The following is a 16,920-nucleotide window of genomic DNA, read 5'->3' as shown; positions in this document are numbered from 1 at the left end:
AGCCAGTGAAAATCAGGCTTGCCTTATCTTAAAGCCCAATTTAGTTTATTTAATTTTTTTTCTTGTTATTATAAAGGTGATATACAGAGGGGTAACAGTTTCATAAGTCAGGTAATAAGTGCATTTCTTTTTCTTTTTTTTTTGGGGGGGGGGGGCCTGGTCGTGGGGCCTGAACTGTGGTCCTGGGCGCTGTCCCTCAGCTCTTCAGCTCAAGGCTAGCGCTCTACTCCTTGAGCCACAGCGCCACTTCCGGCTTTTTTCTTTTTGCTTATGTGGTGCTGAGGAATCGAACCCCGGGCCTCAGGCATGCAAGGCAAGTGCTCTACCACTGAGCCACCTTCCCAGCTCCAGTACTTTAATTTCTTAGAAGCATTCCCAGCTCTATCCCTAGCCTGTCTTCCCAGCTCAGCATACTGATTTCCTTTGCTGTTTCAGGCCATGAGCCTGGGTGGGGGAGTGGGCTTTAAGTGTGAACTGGTTCTCTTCCTCCAGTGGGAGCCTAGTTTGGTTGAGCAGAAATCTCTGCATACTTTTGATGAGTACGGTGATAGAAGTGCTCTGGGGAGTAGGGAACTGGAGGTGTAGCTGATAAAGAGTGCTTGCCTCGCTTATGTGAGACCTTCGGTTTTGTCCCCAGCGCCAAATGAATACTAAGAATATGTGGTATTGGCTGGGAATGTGGTTTAGTGGTAGGGTTCTTGCCTAGCATGCATGAAACCCTGGGTTCGATTCCTCAGTACCACATAAACAGAAAAAGTCTCAAGTCGTAGAGTGCTAACCTTGAGCAAAAGCAGCTCAGGGACAGTGCCCATGCCTTGAATTCAAGCCCCAGGACTGGCAAAAACAAAAAAGAATATGTGGTATTGAAGAAATAGGCACTGACATCGATGGAAAGCATGTCCTAAAGGATGAAAATGGTATGTTTGAGGATCCTCAAGCAAGCAGAGGAAACCTGACTTTCCCTCTCCTTAATTTGACCAAATTCCATGATGCCTGAACCATTCAGTCCACAGGCTAGGCTGTCCACCTTCCTATAGATTTATTTATTTATTTTTGTCAGCCATGGGGCTTGAACTCAGGACCTGATCGCTGTCTCTGAGCTCTTTTGCTCAAGGCTGGTGCTCTATCACTGGAGCCTGGTTTCCAACCTCTTTTCCCAAGATAGGATGAATTTAGGTGCATGTATGTTTTATTTCTAACTAAACTGTGTATGTTCTCTGAAGGGAAGGACAGAGTTGGGTTTTTTTTGGGGGGAGGGGAATCTAAGACATGAGTTATCAGTGCCTGGCTGTCTCTTAGCATTTCGCTCAAGGATGGTGTTCTGTTACTTGAGCCAAGAGCTTCATTTCTGGCTTTTTGGTGGTTAATTGAAGATGAATGTCTCACACAGCCAGGCCCTGGGGACTCACACCTGTAATCCTAACTACTCAGAAGTCTGATCTGAGGACTGTGGTTTGAAGCCAGCCTAAGCAGGAAATGTCCAGGAAACACTTATCTTCAATTAAGCACCAAAAAAATGCTACAGGTGGAGCTCTGGCTCAAGTGGTAGAGTACTAGCTTTGAGCAAAAAAGCTCAGGGACAGCACCTGGGCCCTGAGTTCAAGCCCTAGAACTGGCACACACAAGTCTCATGGACTTTTCTACTCCAGCTAGTTTTGAACTATGATCCTCAGATCACTAAGATTACAGGTGCCTGCTGTTTGTGTTAGTCTTCTGTCCCCAGGCCCACTGCTAGTAACTTTATACCCATTATGTTATTGAATCCTCACTAGTGGTCTTCAGATCATTATCTCTCTTGCTTCTATTTTACAGATGAGGCATCGAAGTCAGAGTCAATTGGCTCACTAGTATCTGGCAGAATTAGGCTTGAAAATTTCCTTTCCTTTTTTTCTTTCCAGTATTGGGGTTTAAAACTTAGGGTCTCAGACTTGCTTGATACATGCTCTACTGCTAAGCCATGCTTCCTCCAGCCTTTTTTGTTTGTTTCTTTTTTGTTTTTGGGTCTAGTCGTGGGGCCTGAACTCTGGGCCTGGGCACTGTCCCTCAGCTCTTCAGCTCAAGGCTAGCACTCTACCACTTGAGCCACAGCGCCACTTCCGGCTTTTTTCTTTTTGCTTACGTGGCGCTGAGGAATCGAACCCAGGGCCTCAGGCATGCAAGGCAAGTGCTCTACCACTGAGCCACCTTCCCAGCCCCCCTCCAGCCTTTTTTGCACTGGATTTTTTTTGTCATTTGTGGGGCTTGAACTCAGGGCCTGAGCACTGTCCCTGAGCCTCTTTGTGCTAAGGTTAGTGCTCTACCACTTGAGCCACAGAGCCACTTCCAGTTTTTGAGTGGTTAATTGGACATAAGCATCTAATGGGAACTTTTCTGCCCAAGCTGGCTTCAAACCATGATCCTCAGATCTCAGCCTTTTGAATAACTAGGATTTACAAGCATGAGGCATCAGTGCCCGGCCTTGCACTGGTTATTTTGAGATAGTCTTCCTTTTTGTCCAGTCCCTCATGGGGACTACAGTGTGTGTGTGTGTGTGTGTGTGTGTGTGTGTGTGTGTGTGTGTGTGTGTGTGTGTGTGTGTGTGTGTGTGTGTGTGTGTGTGTGTGTGTGTGTGTGTGTGTGTGTGTGTGTGTGCGCGCGTGCATGCGCCAATATTGGGGTTTCAACTCAGGTGCTGAGTGCTGTCTTATAGCTTTTTTGCTCAAAGCCAGCACTATCGGGGTGTGTGTGTGTGTGTGTGTGTGTGTGTGTGTGTGTGCGTGCATGCGCCAATATTGGGGTTTCAACTCAGGTGCTGAGTGCTGTCTTATAGCTTTTTTGCTCAAAGCCAGCACTATCCCATTTGAGCCACAGATCTACTTCCAGCTTTGCTTACAGGCTTTGCTACTGTCCTGGTTGACTTTACACTGCATTTCTCAAGATTTTTTTTTTTTTTTGCCAGTCCTGGGTCTTGAACTGTCCCTGAACTTCTTTTGCTCAAGAATAACACTCTACCACTTGAGCCACAGCACCAATTCTGGCCTTTTCTGTTTATGTGGTACTGAGGAATCAAACACAGGGCCTCACAAAGCACTCTACCACTAAGCCGCATTCCCAGCCCTGTTTCTCAGATCTTATCTTCTGGTAGCTAGGATTACAGGTGTGAGCCACCAGTGCCCAGCACTATCTATTTTATGTTTCCCGTCATAGCTGGGATGACAGGTGCATGGTACCATGTTCAGCTCTTCCACTGAAATGGAATCTCCTGGATTTTTCTGCCTGGACTGAGCTGGAACCACAGTCCTCTTGATCTCAGCCTCTCACATAACTGGCATGATAGGAGCATGCCACCATGCCCAGATATTGGTTGACAAGGGTCAAACTTTGATTCCCTGGATCTCCACCTTGCAGGTAGCTAGGATTACTGGCACCAGGCTTCCTTCCTTCCTTCCTTCCTTCCTTCCTTCCTGCCTTCCTTCCTTCCGTCCGTCCGTCTGTGTGGTAGTAGAGATTTTGAGCCCCAGGATCTTACTCATTCCTTTTTTGGTGCAAGTACAAAAGGCCTTGTCCTCTCCCTTGGCTTTCTTGCTCATAGCTGGTACTTGAGCTAAGCCTCTAATCTATAATTTTACTGCTTAATTGGAGATTGAATCTTCTAGGCTTTTTAGCCCAGGCCAGCATCAGACTGAGATCCAGGTCTCATCTTCCTGAGTATCTAGGATAAGAGGCACTGTTGCCTGGTTTTCAGTCTTTTTTTTTTCTTTTTTTTTCTTGTGAAAATACTGTACAGAGGGGTTACAATTACATGGGCAAGATAATGAGTACATTTCTTATCAAGCATTGTAGCCTCCTCCTTTGTTTCCCCTTCCCATCCCTTCCCATCCTCCTCCCCACCTCCACCCAATCCTCCCCGCTCCCCCCCCCCCCGCTTTTTTTTAACTATAACAACTATACTGACTCCTTAGAACTGAAGTGTAGAACCTTTTTTTTCTGCCGAGGATTATTATATATTTATAGCATCATTTGCAGGCCATATAAAATTATCGATACAGACAAGTGGTCTAGGACAGCTGATGAAAAGCATGCTTGTCTGTCTCATCATGTACCAAATGATTTTGAGGGCCTTATAAAGCCCCCTGGCCAGATGTTCCCCACCTCTGCTTTAGAGTAAGGAAAATTAAATCCCAGAGGTGATTCTTACAGACTGACTCTTTGTGACCTGGAGCAAGCCGCAGGCTCCTTCAGCTTCATGTTTCCTAAAGTGAAAATTAAAAGGGAATATAGTACCTTATATGGATGGTATACAAGGCCACTTATGGGACTTAGAATGTTTATCTGAGTTATACCCTAAACAAAGGTACCTGGAGAAATCTGTAGTTGTATCAGTCAACCTGTAGTTGTATCACTCTCATCTGTACTCTCATTCTTCAAGATTATCCTTGCCTTCCTCTTTTGTTCATAAGCCTGTTACCACTACACAAGGGCAAGAACTCTCCAGACCATGGGGTAGGAAAGGGAATTTCCCCTCATCTCCAGCAGAACTCTTCTCTGGTGGCAGCTCTGACCCCAGCTTCTCCTTTCTTCTTCTCCCTCAGCTGACCAGGTATATGGTGACCAGGACATGCATGAAGTTGTGCGAAAGCACTGTATGGACTATTTGGTAAGAACCCTAGGAAGGACTTGGGACATGGAGGGTGGGAAGATCATTGCATTCGGACCTAGATCTTCCAATCTATTTCACAGATGAAGAATGCAGACTACTTCTCCAACTATGTCACAGAAGACTTCACAACCTATATCAACCGGAAGAGGAAAAACAATTGCCATGGCAACCACATTGAGATGCAGGCCATGGCAGAGATGTACAACCGCCCTGTGGAGGTGTACCAATATAGCACAGGTACTTCTGTAGTGAGTAGGTGAGGGCCTAATGGTGCCTCATCTGAGACTGCCATATCTGGCTCCCTGTGGATGCTTCTTTTTTCTCTTTCTCTGCAGAACCTATCAACACATTCCACGGAATCCATCAAAATGAAGATGAACCCATCCGTGTCAGCTATCACCGGAATATTCATTATAATTCAGTGGTGAATCCTAATAAGGCCACCATTGGTGTAGGACTGGGACTCCCATCTTTCAAACCAGGGGTAAGTTTGTGCCTGTGCCCAAGGTGCATGATGGATATGGAGCCTTGATACTGCCTCTAACCTGCAGAAATGTCCTATCTTCATTCTGGGTCCACCCTGAGGTCTCACCTGTGTATGAAATTAGAAAGTTATTACCAACATCTCTCAGGGTCATTCTGTGGTTTCTGTTTGCAATGCGCTGGCTCAGTCATCTTTTACTCCTGTTGTGGTCTGACATTTTAGGGTATAGAGGCCTGTTGAGAAAAACTAAGCCAAAGCTTAGTCTGAGTATCTTGACATCTACATGGATCTTGGGGTCACAGAAACTTGAACCTTAATATAGGCCACCTGCTTACCAGATACCGATCCTTCGGGTTGTACAAACTCTCTAGGCAGCCTGACTGGTACAGAAAGCACTTCATACCAGGCCTAGTTGATGTTAGTAGTAAGTTTGTGCTGATGGTTCTCTCCTGTAATCCTAGCTACTCAGGAGGCTTAGATCTGAGTACTGAAGTTCAAAGCCAGCCAGAGCAGGAAAGTCTAGACTTTTTTTTGGGGGGGGGGAGGGGGCTGGTCCTAGGCCTTGAACTCAGAGCCTGGGTGCTGGTCCCTGAGCTTCTTTGTGCTCAAGGCTAGTGCTCTACCACTTTAGCCACAATGCCATTTCTGACTTTTTCTGAGTAGTTTATTGGAGATGAGTTTCATGGAGGGGCTAGGAATGTGGCTTAGTGGTAGAGTGCTTGCCAAGCATGCATGAAGCTCCGGGTTCGACTCCTCAGTACCACATAAACAGAAAAAGACTACCACTGTACCACGGAGCCACTTTCCCAGCCCCTCTTTGATTTTTTTTCCCCCTGTGTCAGCATGGTCCTCTTATCCTTGCTTCTCAACCATATGTGGGATTATGACCTACTACATTCAATTTGTGTCTCAAACATAACCGTGATACTCCTCCTAAGTTATAAGCTGGGGTTAATTCTTTCTTTAAAATATGAATATTTGGGGCTGGGAAGGTGGCTCAGTGGTAGAGTGCTTGCCTTGCATGCATGAGGCCCTGGGTTCGATTCCTTAGTACCACATAAGCAGAAAAAGCTGGAAGTGGTGCTGTAGCTCAAGTGGTAGGTCCCACGGCCAGCAAAAAAAAAATAAAAAAAATAAGAATATTTGAAAGTTTGTCTAATTAGTAGATTTGTTTAGAAGTTTCTTAGATATATAGAATAACTGGAAGGGCATCCAGTTTTCATCTAGTCCACCTCCTGCACATTTTCATCTCTAATGATTCTAGTGCATTTTTTTTTTTTTTTTTTACAATTTGTGATGCAATATATATTTAGGGGGGCAGGGGTTGGTCATGGGGCTTGAACTCAACTTGGGCGCTAGCTGTCCCTGAGCTTTTTTACTCAAGGCTGGTGCTCTACCACTTTGAGCCACAGTGCCACTTCTGGTTTTCTGGTGATTAATTGGAGATAAAAGTCTCTTGGGCTTTCCTGTTCCGGCTGGCTAAAAAAATCAGCTCACAGCCTCCTGAGTAGCTAGGATTACTGGCTTAAGCCAATGGAGCCCAGTAACTTTTTTTTTTTTTTAAGTGTGGGTCTTGGGGCTTGAGCTCAGGGTCCTGGCACTGTACCTAAACTTTTGTGCTTGAGACTAGTGCTCTACCACTTGAGGCACATCTCCACTTCAGGCTTTTTGGTGGTTGATTGGAAATAAGTGTCTCATGGACTTTCCTGCCCCAGACTGGCTTCTAACTTCTTTTTTTTTTTTTTTTTTTTGGTTGGTCGTGGGGGACTTGAACTCTGGGCCTGGGCCCTATCCCTCCCTGCGCTCGTTAGCTTAAGGCGAGCGCTTTACTGTTTGAGACTTTCCTGCCCCAGACTAGCTTCTAACTACTTTTTTTTGGGGGGGGGGGTCGGTCGTGGGGGGCTTGAACTCTGGGCCGGGGGCCCTGTCCCAGCACCACTTCAGGTTTTCTGGTAGTTAATTGGAGATAAGAGTCTCACAGACTTTTCTGTAGTCAATTGGAGATAAGAGTCTCACACTTTCCTGCCAGGCTGGTTTAGAGCCCATCCTCAGATTTCAGCCTCCAGAGTAGCTAGGATTATAGATGTGAGACACCAGAGCCCTGGCCACACTTTTATTTTGCTGATCAGATTATGCCAGCCTTTGTTTTTAATTGCCATGCATACATGCCCAGAGTGTTAATGTGTGTGTATTTCTTGGGATCTAATGCAGGGCCTCATACATGCCAGGCAAGCACTCTGCCATTGAGTGCTACATTCCCTAATTCCTGTTTCAATTTTTTTTTTTTTATTGGTGCCAGGACTGGGGCTCAAGGCTTGTGCTCTGTCCCTGAGCTCTGTCCCTTTTGTTCAATGCTGGTGCTTTAATGCTTGGGCCACACCTCAACTTTCAACCTTCTGGTGGTTAATTGGAGATAAGAGTCTCAGTGACTTTCCTGAGATTGTTCTCAGCCTCCTGAGTAGCTAGGATTAATGGCATGAACCACTAGCCCCCAGTCTCATTCCAGCATTTTTTGTGTGTGCAGGTCCTGGGGCTTGAACTCTGGGCGATGTGTCTGGGCTTTTATCCTCAAGGCTAGTGTTCTACCACTGGAGCCACAACTCTTTCCAGCTTGGTGGAAGTTAATTGGAGATGAGGGTCTCCTGAACTTTACTACCCTGGCTGGCTTCTTGGCCCCTGATCCTCAGATCTCAGCCCCAGCCCAACTTGTTTTTCCCCAGGGGAGAGCGTGAACATTGTCGCAACATTTTGTTTTTGTTTTTGTTTTTTTGCCGGTCGTGGGACCTGAACTCTGGGCCTGGGCGCTGTCCCTTAGCTCTTCAGCTCAAGGCTAGAGCTCTACCACTTGAGCCACAGCACCGCTTCCAGTTTTTCTGCTTATGTGGTGCTGAGGAATCGAACCCAGGGCTTCATACATGCAAGGCAAGCACTCTACCACTGGGCCACCTTCCAGCCCCTGTCCCAACATTTTTAATAAAACATTTCCTTTTTGGTCTCACAAAGTATTTCCAGGTTCATCAGTTTTTAGTCTTACAAGGTGTTTCCACGTTCATCTCTGGTAATTTCTCTTTTAGTCCTAGAATTAGCCATTGTCTACCATAAAATTTTATTTATTTTTTTTTGCCGGTCGTGGACCTGAACTCTGGGCCTAGGTGCTGTCCCTCAGCTCTTCAGCTCAAGGCGAGCGCTCTACCGCTTGAGCCACAGTGCCACTTCCGGCTTTTTCTGTTTATGTGGTGCTGAGGACTCGAACCCAGGGCATCAGGCATGCAAGGCAAGCACTCTACCACTGAGCCACCTTCCCAGCCCTACCATAAAGTTTTATTTCACAATGTTATTAGAAACCAAGAGTTAAGTGCTGAGTATGCTTTGCCACTAGATTGTCCTTGCTCTAGGTCCTCTTAACTCACAGAGCAAGGAACAACATGTGTGTATACACACTATCTCTGTGTTCACATATTTATCAATATTTATAAATTAGATCTGAATCTGCATTAAACTAAGCATGAAGCTGGGTGCTGGTGTCTCATGCCTATAATTCTGGCTAATCAAAAGATTGAGATCTAAGGATTATGGTTTGAAGCTGGTGCAGGAAAGTCCATGAGAATCTTCTCTCTAATAATCTACCAAAAGCTGGGAGTGGAGCTAGCTGTGCCTCAAATGGTAGAGTGCCAGCCTTGAGTACAAAAACTGAGACAGTGCCCAGGTCCTGAATTCAGGCCCCAAGATGGGTGCAAAAAAAAAAAAAAGCAAAAACGAAATTTGAGTTGTTATACTTATCTACAACTCTATTCCATTTACTATTGCTTGCAAGCATCATTCTAGTCTTTTCTCCTTGTGAGTTAATTCCCATTCCAAAGATGGGAAACCTTTTCCACCCAGCACCCACCATTTACATAACTACTATGTGCATATACATAAGTAAGTTGGTTCTACTCATTAACTTGGTACCCCCTGGAGTACCAAGTGCTAGGCACTATTCCTTTTGTCTTTAGTGTTACAAATTCCATTCACTTGCAAAATGCCTTAGGTTACCAACTCCCTGCAGGTCCTTGCATACATTTGTAATTTAGATTCTTTTGTCTCTGTCTGCATTGTGTTCTAAAATCCCCTCCAGCTTTTAAATGGTCTTTTTTTTTTAAATCTGTGTGCCTTGTGGATTAGTCTTTGTTTTGTAAATTTAAACATGTTTTGACTTATACTAACTACCTACCTTTGCTGGAACATTCCATTTACTTTCGGTATCTTTAAAGTTCCCTGTGCTGCATACATTCAGCTATCCAAAATCACTAGTGTATTGACTCTGGTTTGCCTGTTGTAGAATGTCATAGAGTTGGATTTATACAAACTACTGTTTTGAGATAGCTTGTATGCATTAAGAACCCTCCAATTAATTTTTTTTTTTTTTTTGGTGCTGGTGCTTGAACTTGGGCCTGAACTCAGAGTGTCCCATACTTTGACGTGGCTTTCCTGCTTTAATCTGGTGGTTTACCACTTGCCATATTTCCAGTCTGGCATTTTGTTGCCTAACTGGAGACAGAGTCTTTCAGACTTTACTGCAGAGGCTGGCATTGAACCACAGTACTCCTGAGTAGCTAGAATTGTAGTCATAAGCCACCAGCACCAGGCTTGCTTTAGTTTTTGGTGATTATGAATAAAGCATATATAAGCTACTGTCTACAGATTTTTATGTGGACATAAATAAGGTTTTAGATTATTACTGGGTCACATAAAACTATGCTTTGATTTGTAAGAAACTGTTAACCTATCTTCCAAGGTTTTGTTTTGTATTCCACTCCCTATCATAACAAAGTAAGTTCCTAAATTCCTAAGTTTAGGATGAGCTTAGGAGTTTGACTGACTGCGTAGCTCAAACTCCCTACCTACCAAAACGAAAACTTGTTCTAAATCTTTTGTGGCAATTAATCTTGCCATCAGTTATTTTGAATTTTTAGCCATTCTTTTTAGGTGTTCGTATCATAAAATCTTTTGTTGTTGTTGTTGTTGTTGTTTTACTTGCCTAAGGACAGTGTTTAGCTTTTTTTGTTTTTGTTTTTTGTTTTTTTGTTTTTGGTCGGTTATGGGGCATGAACTCTGGCCTGTGCGCTGTCCCTCAGCTCTTCAGCTCTACCACTTGAGCTACAGTGCTACTTCCGGTTTTCTGAGTGTTTATTGGAGATAAGAGTTTCACGGACTTTCCTACCCTGGCTGGCTTTGAACCTTGATCCTCAGATCTCAGCCTCTTGAGTACCTAGGATTACAGGTGTGAGCCACCGGCCGGGCTAGAGTTTAGCTTTTTAAAAAGTGATTTATCACTGAGCTATATCCCCAGACGAAGCATTTTTACTTGTGTGTTTACCATCTGTTTATCTTTTTTTCTTGAATTCTGTTTAGATTGCTTGCCTATTTTTAGTTTTTAAGTTAGTTTTTTTTTTTTTTTTTTGCAGTGTTTGGACTGAACCCACAGCCTCCTATTTGTGTTTTATCCCTGCCTACACCCTTAGTCCATTATCTATTTTAAAATTGGCTTGTTCTAAAACAGATTTATACATACTTTCTGTCATTTCACAGTAGACAATTAATTACATTTTATACCGATACTTAGCTCACATGCATTTGTGAGTGGAATGTGTATGCCAGTGTTAACTGACGGACTTAAGTGTGGCTCAAGTGATAGAGGAATTGCTCTGGGATTATGTCCCACTACTGGTAATTTATTTATTCTTTGTCAGTCCTGGGGCTTGAACTCGGCGGACCTAGGCATTGTCCTTGAGCTTTTTTTGCTTAAGCTAGGACTCTACCCCTTGAGCCATAGTTCCTCTCCCTTTGTTTTTTGTAGTTAATTAGAAATAAGTCTACGGGAGTTTCCTGCCCAGGCTGACTTTGAACCCTTATTCTCAGATCTCAGCCTCCTGAGTAGGTATAATCATAGACCTGGGTGTCCATTTTTTTCTTTTTTAATGTTAATGGGTGTGATGGTAAGTGCCTTTAATCTCAGCACTCCGGAAGGTGAGGCTCGAGAATGGTGAGCTCAAGGACATCCTGACCCAAGAGCTTGTCACAAAATAACAATGTTAACTAAAGCTTCACAAAGCCATATTTACTCCCCGGGACATATTTTACGTATTTTTTCTGCTACTTCCACATTTGAACATGCTTTTGTGTCTCACATCATAACACATTATACTCATGCAATGCCCTAGAACTCATAGCATCTATATCATACCAGTACTGGTCCTTCATCTCCCAGAGCCTCACCTAATCCCTACTCCCTTCACCCTGTGTTTACCAACCTCTGTTCTCTGCTTATCTTTTCTCTGCTCCATCTGAGTATTTGTAAAGAAGGTGCCAACATTGTGAAACTGAGTCATCACTAGGTGAGGCTTCTTTTAAGGACTAGTTTAGAAGGCACCTGCTGCCCTAGACTTAGTGCCTCCTCTGAGACATCTTGAGGTTGGGTTAGGGCTTCTGAGTATGCATATCAGTTTGGAATGAGTGGGCTCATAACTCAAGCCTGTTTTCCCCCAGTCCCTGACCCAAGGTTTTCTTTGTGGGAGTACCAGCTTTTTTTCTTCTGGAGCCTGTGGGACTCTATTTTGTAACCATTACTTTAGATGAATCCAAATTGGACAAATAACCGCATAGAATGGCTACAAATGTAGTTCTTCATCGGGATTAGAAGGTCACCCAACATTCCTGTTTCTCTCCCCCTTGCAGTTTGCCGAGCAGTCCTTAATGAAGAATGCCATAAAAACATCAGAGGAATCATGGATTGAACAACAGATGTTAGAAGACAAGAAACGAGCCACAGACTGGGAGGCCACAAATGAGGCCATTGAGGAACAAGTGGCTCGAGAATCCTATTTACAGTGGCTGAGGGATCAAGAGAAACAGGCCCGCCAGGTCCGAGGCACCAGCCAGGTGGGTCATGAATGGGCCAGGCAAAGAACCCTTTATTTACTTCGTATGTTTTGCCTCAAATGAATAGAGCAAAATGAAGTGGTTTTGACATCAAGGAAGGAAGGAAGCTCCCAGCCACATCTGTAACTCATCTTGGCCCTAGTCTTGGCATTATGCCTTAGAACTCTCAACACTTGTGCAGAAGTAGTGAGGGAGAACCACCTCACTGGTGACACAAGGGAGCCATGCTAGCTATAGATAAAGCTTTGTTCAGTACCCTTGCATGCATGCCAAGCTCTGTACTGAGGATGTAAACTCAGTGTCAGACTGCTCTGCTCTCAGTGATGCTACCTGTTGAGAGAAAGACTTGAGAGAAAGACTTGCCAGGTGCTAGTGGCTCATGCCTGTAATCCTAGCTACTCAGGAGGCTGAGATCTGAGGATCGCAGTTCAAAGCCACCCTTCACAGGAAAGTCTGTGAGACTCTTCTCTCCAGTTAACCACCAGAAAACTGGAAATGGAGTTGTAGTTCTAAGTGATAGAGCACTGACCTTGAGCAAAAAAGCTTAGGGACAGTGCCTAAGCCCCACAACTGAAAAAAATAGAGAACCGGACACTGGTGGTCATGCCTGTAATTCTAGCTACTCCGAGGCTGAGATCTCAGGATCACCATTCAAAGCCAGGCTGGGCAGGAAAGTCTGTGAGACTCTTTATCTTCAATCAACCACCAGAAACCTGGAAGTGGTGCTGTGGCTCAAGTGGTAGAGCGCTCGCATTGAGCTAAAGAGTGCAGGGACGGCACCTAGGCCCAGAGTTCAAGCCCCAAGATTGACAGAGACAGACAGACAGACTCAGTGTGCTCAGTGTGTCCTGTGACCCCATTTGTAAGAGGTAGGGGCTCCCATCATTCTTCACAGATTGCCTTCTAAGGGCTGAAGAGAGAGGTGAGCAGGCAGGCATCTCAGGAAACAAGAAACATGAAGTGATTGTGTATATTTATAAGAGCTGATAATTTGTTTTAACAAATACCTTGCAGGCCTGTGCCAAGAGGCTCTATTCTTAGGCTATTGAGATACATTGGTGAGCCCAGCAGGCCATGTTTTGTCCTTGTGATGCTCACATCCTTGCAAAGTGTAACAAAATAATAATGATGAATAAATTAGTTGAGAATGTGATGGATGAAAAATGAAGAGCCTTAAGTATAGGGGATGAGTAGGACTGAGTGGAGATAGACAAGAGTTCATAGGACTAAATAGTGTGATTAGGACAGACCTTATTGCAGGTGAGACTTGAGCAAAAGCTTGCAGAAGCAGGGAGCACACATTAGCTACACACAAAGACCAGGAAGTCAGAGGGCTGAGCCAGTAGATCTGCTGTAACTTAGGTATAGCCTAAAGTAAGGCCAGTATGTCTAAATAGAATGTAGTATTTACTGGATACAGGCAGGGAGGTGGTGTGGTCAGATTGGGTAGGGAGTTGTGGCCTGTGGAGAGGATTTTTTTTTCTCGGAGTGAGGAAGAAACAATGGGATTTTGAGTTAGGATGTATGTGTGCTGATCCTAGGGCTTGACCTCAGGGCCTAGGCACTGTCCCTGAGCTTCACTTTGATTTTTTTTCTACCACTTGAGCCACAGCTCCACTTCTGGCTTTTCGGGTAATTAGTGGAATGAGTCTCAGACTTTCCTGCCCAGGCTGGCTTCAAATCATAATCTTCAGGGGCTGGGAAGGTGGCTCAGTGGTAGAGCGCTTGCCTTGCATGCCTGAGGCCCTGGGTTCGATTCCTCAGCACCACATAAGCAAAAAGAAAAAAAAAACCGGAAGTGGCGCTGTGGCTCAAGTGGCAGAGCGCTAGCCTTGAGCTGAAGAGCTGAGGGACAGCGCCCAGGCCCAGAGTTCAGGCCCACGACTGGACCCAAAAAAAAAAAAAAAATTAAAAAAAAAAAAAATCATAATCTTCAGATCTCAGCCTCCTGAGTACTTTAGGATTGCAGACATGAGCCACAGGCGCCTGCATTTGAGTTAAGATTTAATAAGATTCCTCCTAACTGGTGATTGTAGAGGTCCCCTACATCCACTCTCCTGCAAGGGATCAATCAGGAGGAGGCTACTAGAGTAGTTCTGGTGAATGGTGAAAGTGCTGGCAGTGGCAGAACTGTGGTGGTGAGAAGGGGTTGGGTTGGCTTCAGATCTGTTGAAGGTAGAGGGAATAGGATTGTCAGTTGGCTGCAAGGGTTTGAGAGACAGGTATTAAGAAACTCAACCTGGGGTTGGAGATATAGCTCAGTTGGCAGAGCAAGCATTAGCCAATCAGTGAGTCAAGTACCAAGTTCGAATTCTGGTCTCAGACCAAAAAAATGCCCAGCCTTTGTCCTGTGAGAGAGAGCTTGTGGTTCAGTGAATGGGAATGACAAGGACATACAATGGAGCTGTTTCCTCACTAGTGCCTTAAGAAAATAGTTGTTTTGAGGGCTGGAGCACAATAGCACTGTTGGCTTGAGTTGGTCCTTACGGATTTTTCCTTCCCAACTGCAGACTCGGAAAGCCAGCGCCACATGCAGTTCAGCTACAGCGGCCGCTGCTAGTGGCCTTGAGGAGTGGACAAGCCGATCTCCACGGCAGCGGAGTTCAGCCTCATCACCTGAGCACCCTGAGCTGCATGCTGAGCTGGGCATCAAGCCCCCTTCCCCAGGCACTGTCTTAGCTCTTGCCAAACCTCCTTCACCCTGCGCACCAGGTCAGTGACTTGTTTGCAGGCTGAGAGCTGGTGGTAGGGTTGGGGCCTGGGCTCTACCTCTGATTATTCATCTGCCTCAGGTACAAGCAGTCAGTTCTCCGCAGGAGCCGATCGAGCCACCTCTCCTCTTGTGTCTCTCTATCCCGCTCTGGAGTGCCGGGCCCTTATTCAGCAGATGTCCCCCTCTGCCTTTGGTAAGTCACCTCTGGGATGGGCCATCTGGTAGTTTGGGAGACTGGAAAAAGTGGTGAGTCCTGAGAATGGGATTTTAGAACCTCTGGCTGTCTCCCCCAAAAGTTTAGAGCACCAAGGAGGTTTTTCAGGTCCAAGGGGTTTTCCTCACAAGGGATTTCTAGTGGGGCTGAGGCCTGTGAGAGAAAAAGGAGTAACAGGGGCCTGGATGTGATTTCTGGGTGGGAATTGGCCCAAGGGTGGGGGAAGTTGGCTCAGGGTGTCCTGTCATCCTTGTCTGCTTCTTTATTTCTGCCCAGCAGGTCTGAACGACTGGGATGATGATGAGATCCTAGCATCTGTGCTGGCAGTGTCTCAGCAGGAATATCTAGACAGTATGAAGAAAAATAAAGTGCACAGAGACCCACCCCCAGACAAGAGTTGATGGAGACGCAGGAATTGGACACCATCTCCTAAACCCCGATTCTTGGGCCTCTGGTGCCACCCCACATTCTTTGGCTTTCTTTTACCTCTCTCTCCTCTTTTCCCTCCTCTACTTTCCCTATGGCTGGCCCACCCTGCACTCCATCTCACTCCTGCCTCCATCATTTGTCTCCACCAGCTGTTGTGCCCTTTGCCCCCTGCACAGCACCATCCCTGCATCCCACAGGGCGCTCTGGCAGGGGTGCAGAAGGTAGGCAAGAGGCACACAAATACACCACCTGACAGCCAGGCAGCCCCAGGAAAGAGTCTCCTGCTTGCTCTTCCTTCTGAGATCAAACAATCTTGTCACCACTTCCCCCTACAAAGATGCCAGCGAGGTGGGAGGACGGAGTGGGAAATTTCCCTTTCAAATACCCCAACAATGTCTGAGCCTTCAATGTCTAATTTCTTTATTAAAAACATACTTTTATCTTATAAACCTCAACCAATCCAAATTGATGTAGACAACAGCATTAATTCTGTGAAGGTGGCATCACTGGTTTGGGGGCAGGCAGGCTGGCCATGGGGCATGGAAGATGCAAAAGATGTGGGTTGCCACTGTTTTCTGGTCTCCAGCTCCCCGTAGGTGGGCTGAGGGCTTAGGGTGTGAGCCAGAGTAGGGACAGGGGTGACAGGTGTCTAACTGGCTTTGGACAGTGAGACCCTGACCTTGCTGCATTCCTTTTGCTTCCACCACCACCAGTTGTCTCTCTGGAACCTTGAGGTGGAGGGCCTCTTTGGGGATTATGGCCGCCACCCAAGATTTGAGTGAAGGGAGTGGGAGCAGCCTTGGCAGATGGGGCACCCGTGCCCTGCAGGTGTTGACAAGATCTACCATCTGTAATGTCCTTGGCACAATAAAACCAAATGTCAGTTTCCCTGAGCTGCTCTGTTCTGTGTGGGGCATGGTGGGTGGTGGGTTTCTGGGAAGAGTTGATGATGAAAACAAGCCTTGGCTTGACTTCAGATCCACATGTCTGTGGGGCTGTCTGAAAGTTCATGTTTATTTGGTGCATGTATGTAAGTGTGTGTGTGTGTGTGTGTGTGTGTGTGTGTGAGAGAGAGAGAGAGAGAGAGAGAATTACCATACCAGGGCTTTAACAAGGCCAGGAATCTTGCTTCAGTATTTTGCTCAAGGTTGGCCTTCTATCACTTGACCCACACCTCCACACTTAATTGGAGACAAGAATGAGTAGGAAGGGCTGGCTTCAAACCTGACCTTAAGATCTCTGCCTCGTGAGTAGTTAGGATTACATACAGTCACCTACCCAACTGCAAGCATGCCCCCTCCCCCCCTCTGTCTGCCCGTCCGTGTGTGTGTGTGTGTGTGTGTGTGTCTGTCTGTCTGTCTGTCTGTCTGTCTGTCTGTCTGTGTCTGTCTCTGTCTCTGTCTCTCTTGTCTCCCCCCCCCCCCCCCCCCCCCGGCCTGGGCACCACCCCTGAGCTCTTCAGCTTAAGTCAAGTGCTCTACCACTTGGGCCACAGCTCCACTCCCAGTTTTCTGGTGGTT

General features: G+C 45.9%; 1 protein-coding gene across 2 annotated transcripts in view; it reads left to right on the top strand.

The window, feature by feature from the left end:
• Positions 1–16,293, top strand: part of Otud5 (OTU deubiquitinase 5) — a 41,093-nt gene extending 24,800 nt beyond the window's left edge. For both annotated transcript variants that reach the window (XM_042669225.1, XM_042669224.1), the window contains exons 4-10: positions 4,572–4,636; positions 4,720–4,876; positions 4,975–5,123; positions 11,841–12,044; positions 14,555–14,756; positions 14,837–14,950; positions 15,251–16,293. In XM_042669225.1, the coding sequence (XP_042525159.1) occupies positions 4,572–4,636; positions 4,720–4,876; positions 4,975–5,123; positions 11,841–12,044; positions 14,555–14,756; positions 14,837–14,950; positions 15,251–15,372 (1,013 nt within the window). In that variant the 3' untranslated portion in view covers positions 15,373–16,293. The remainder of the gene's footprint in view (positions 1–4,571; positions 4,637–4,719; positions 4,877–4,974; positions 5,124–11,840; positions 12,045–14,554; positions 14,757–14,836; positions 14,951–15,250) is intronic.
• The last annotated feature ends 627 nt before the right edge of the window (positions 16,294–16,920 follow it).

Source organism: Dipodomys spectabilis, unplaced genomic scaffold, assembly GCF_019054845.1.
Source record: "Dipodomys spectabilis isolate Male_0828 unplaced genomic scaffold, ASM1905484v1 ptg000492l, whole genome shotgun sequence".
NCBI classification, from domain to species: domain Eukaryota; kingdom Metazoa; phylum Chordata; class Mammalia; order Rodentia; family Heteromyidae; genus Dipodomys; species Dipodomys spectabilis.
Note: the sequence above shows the minus strand (reverse complement) of the source record. Positions and strands in the feature narration are given on the sequence as shown.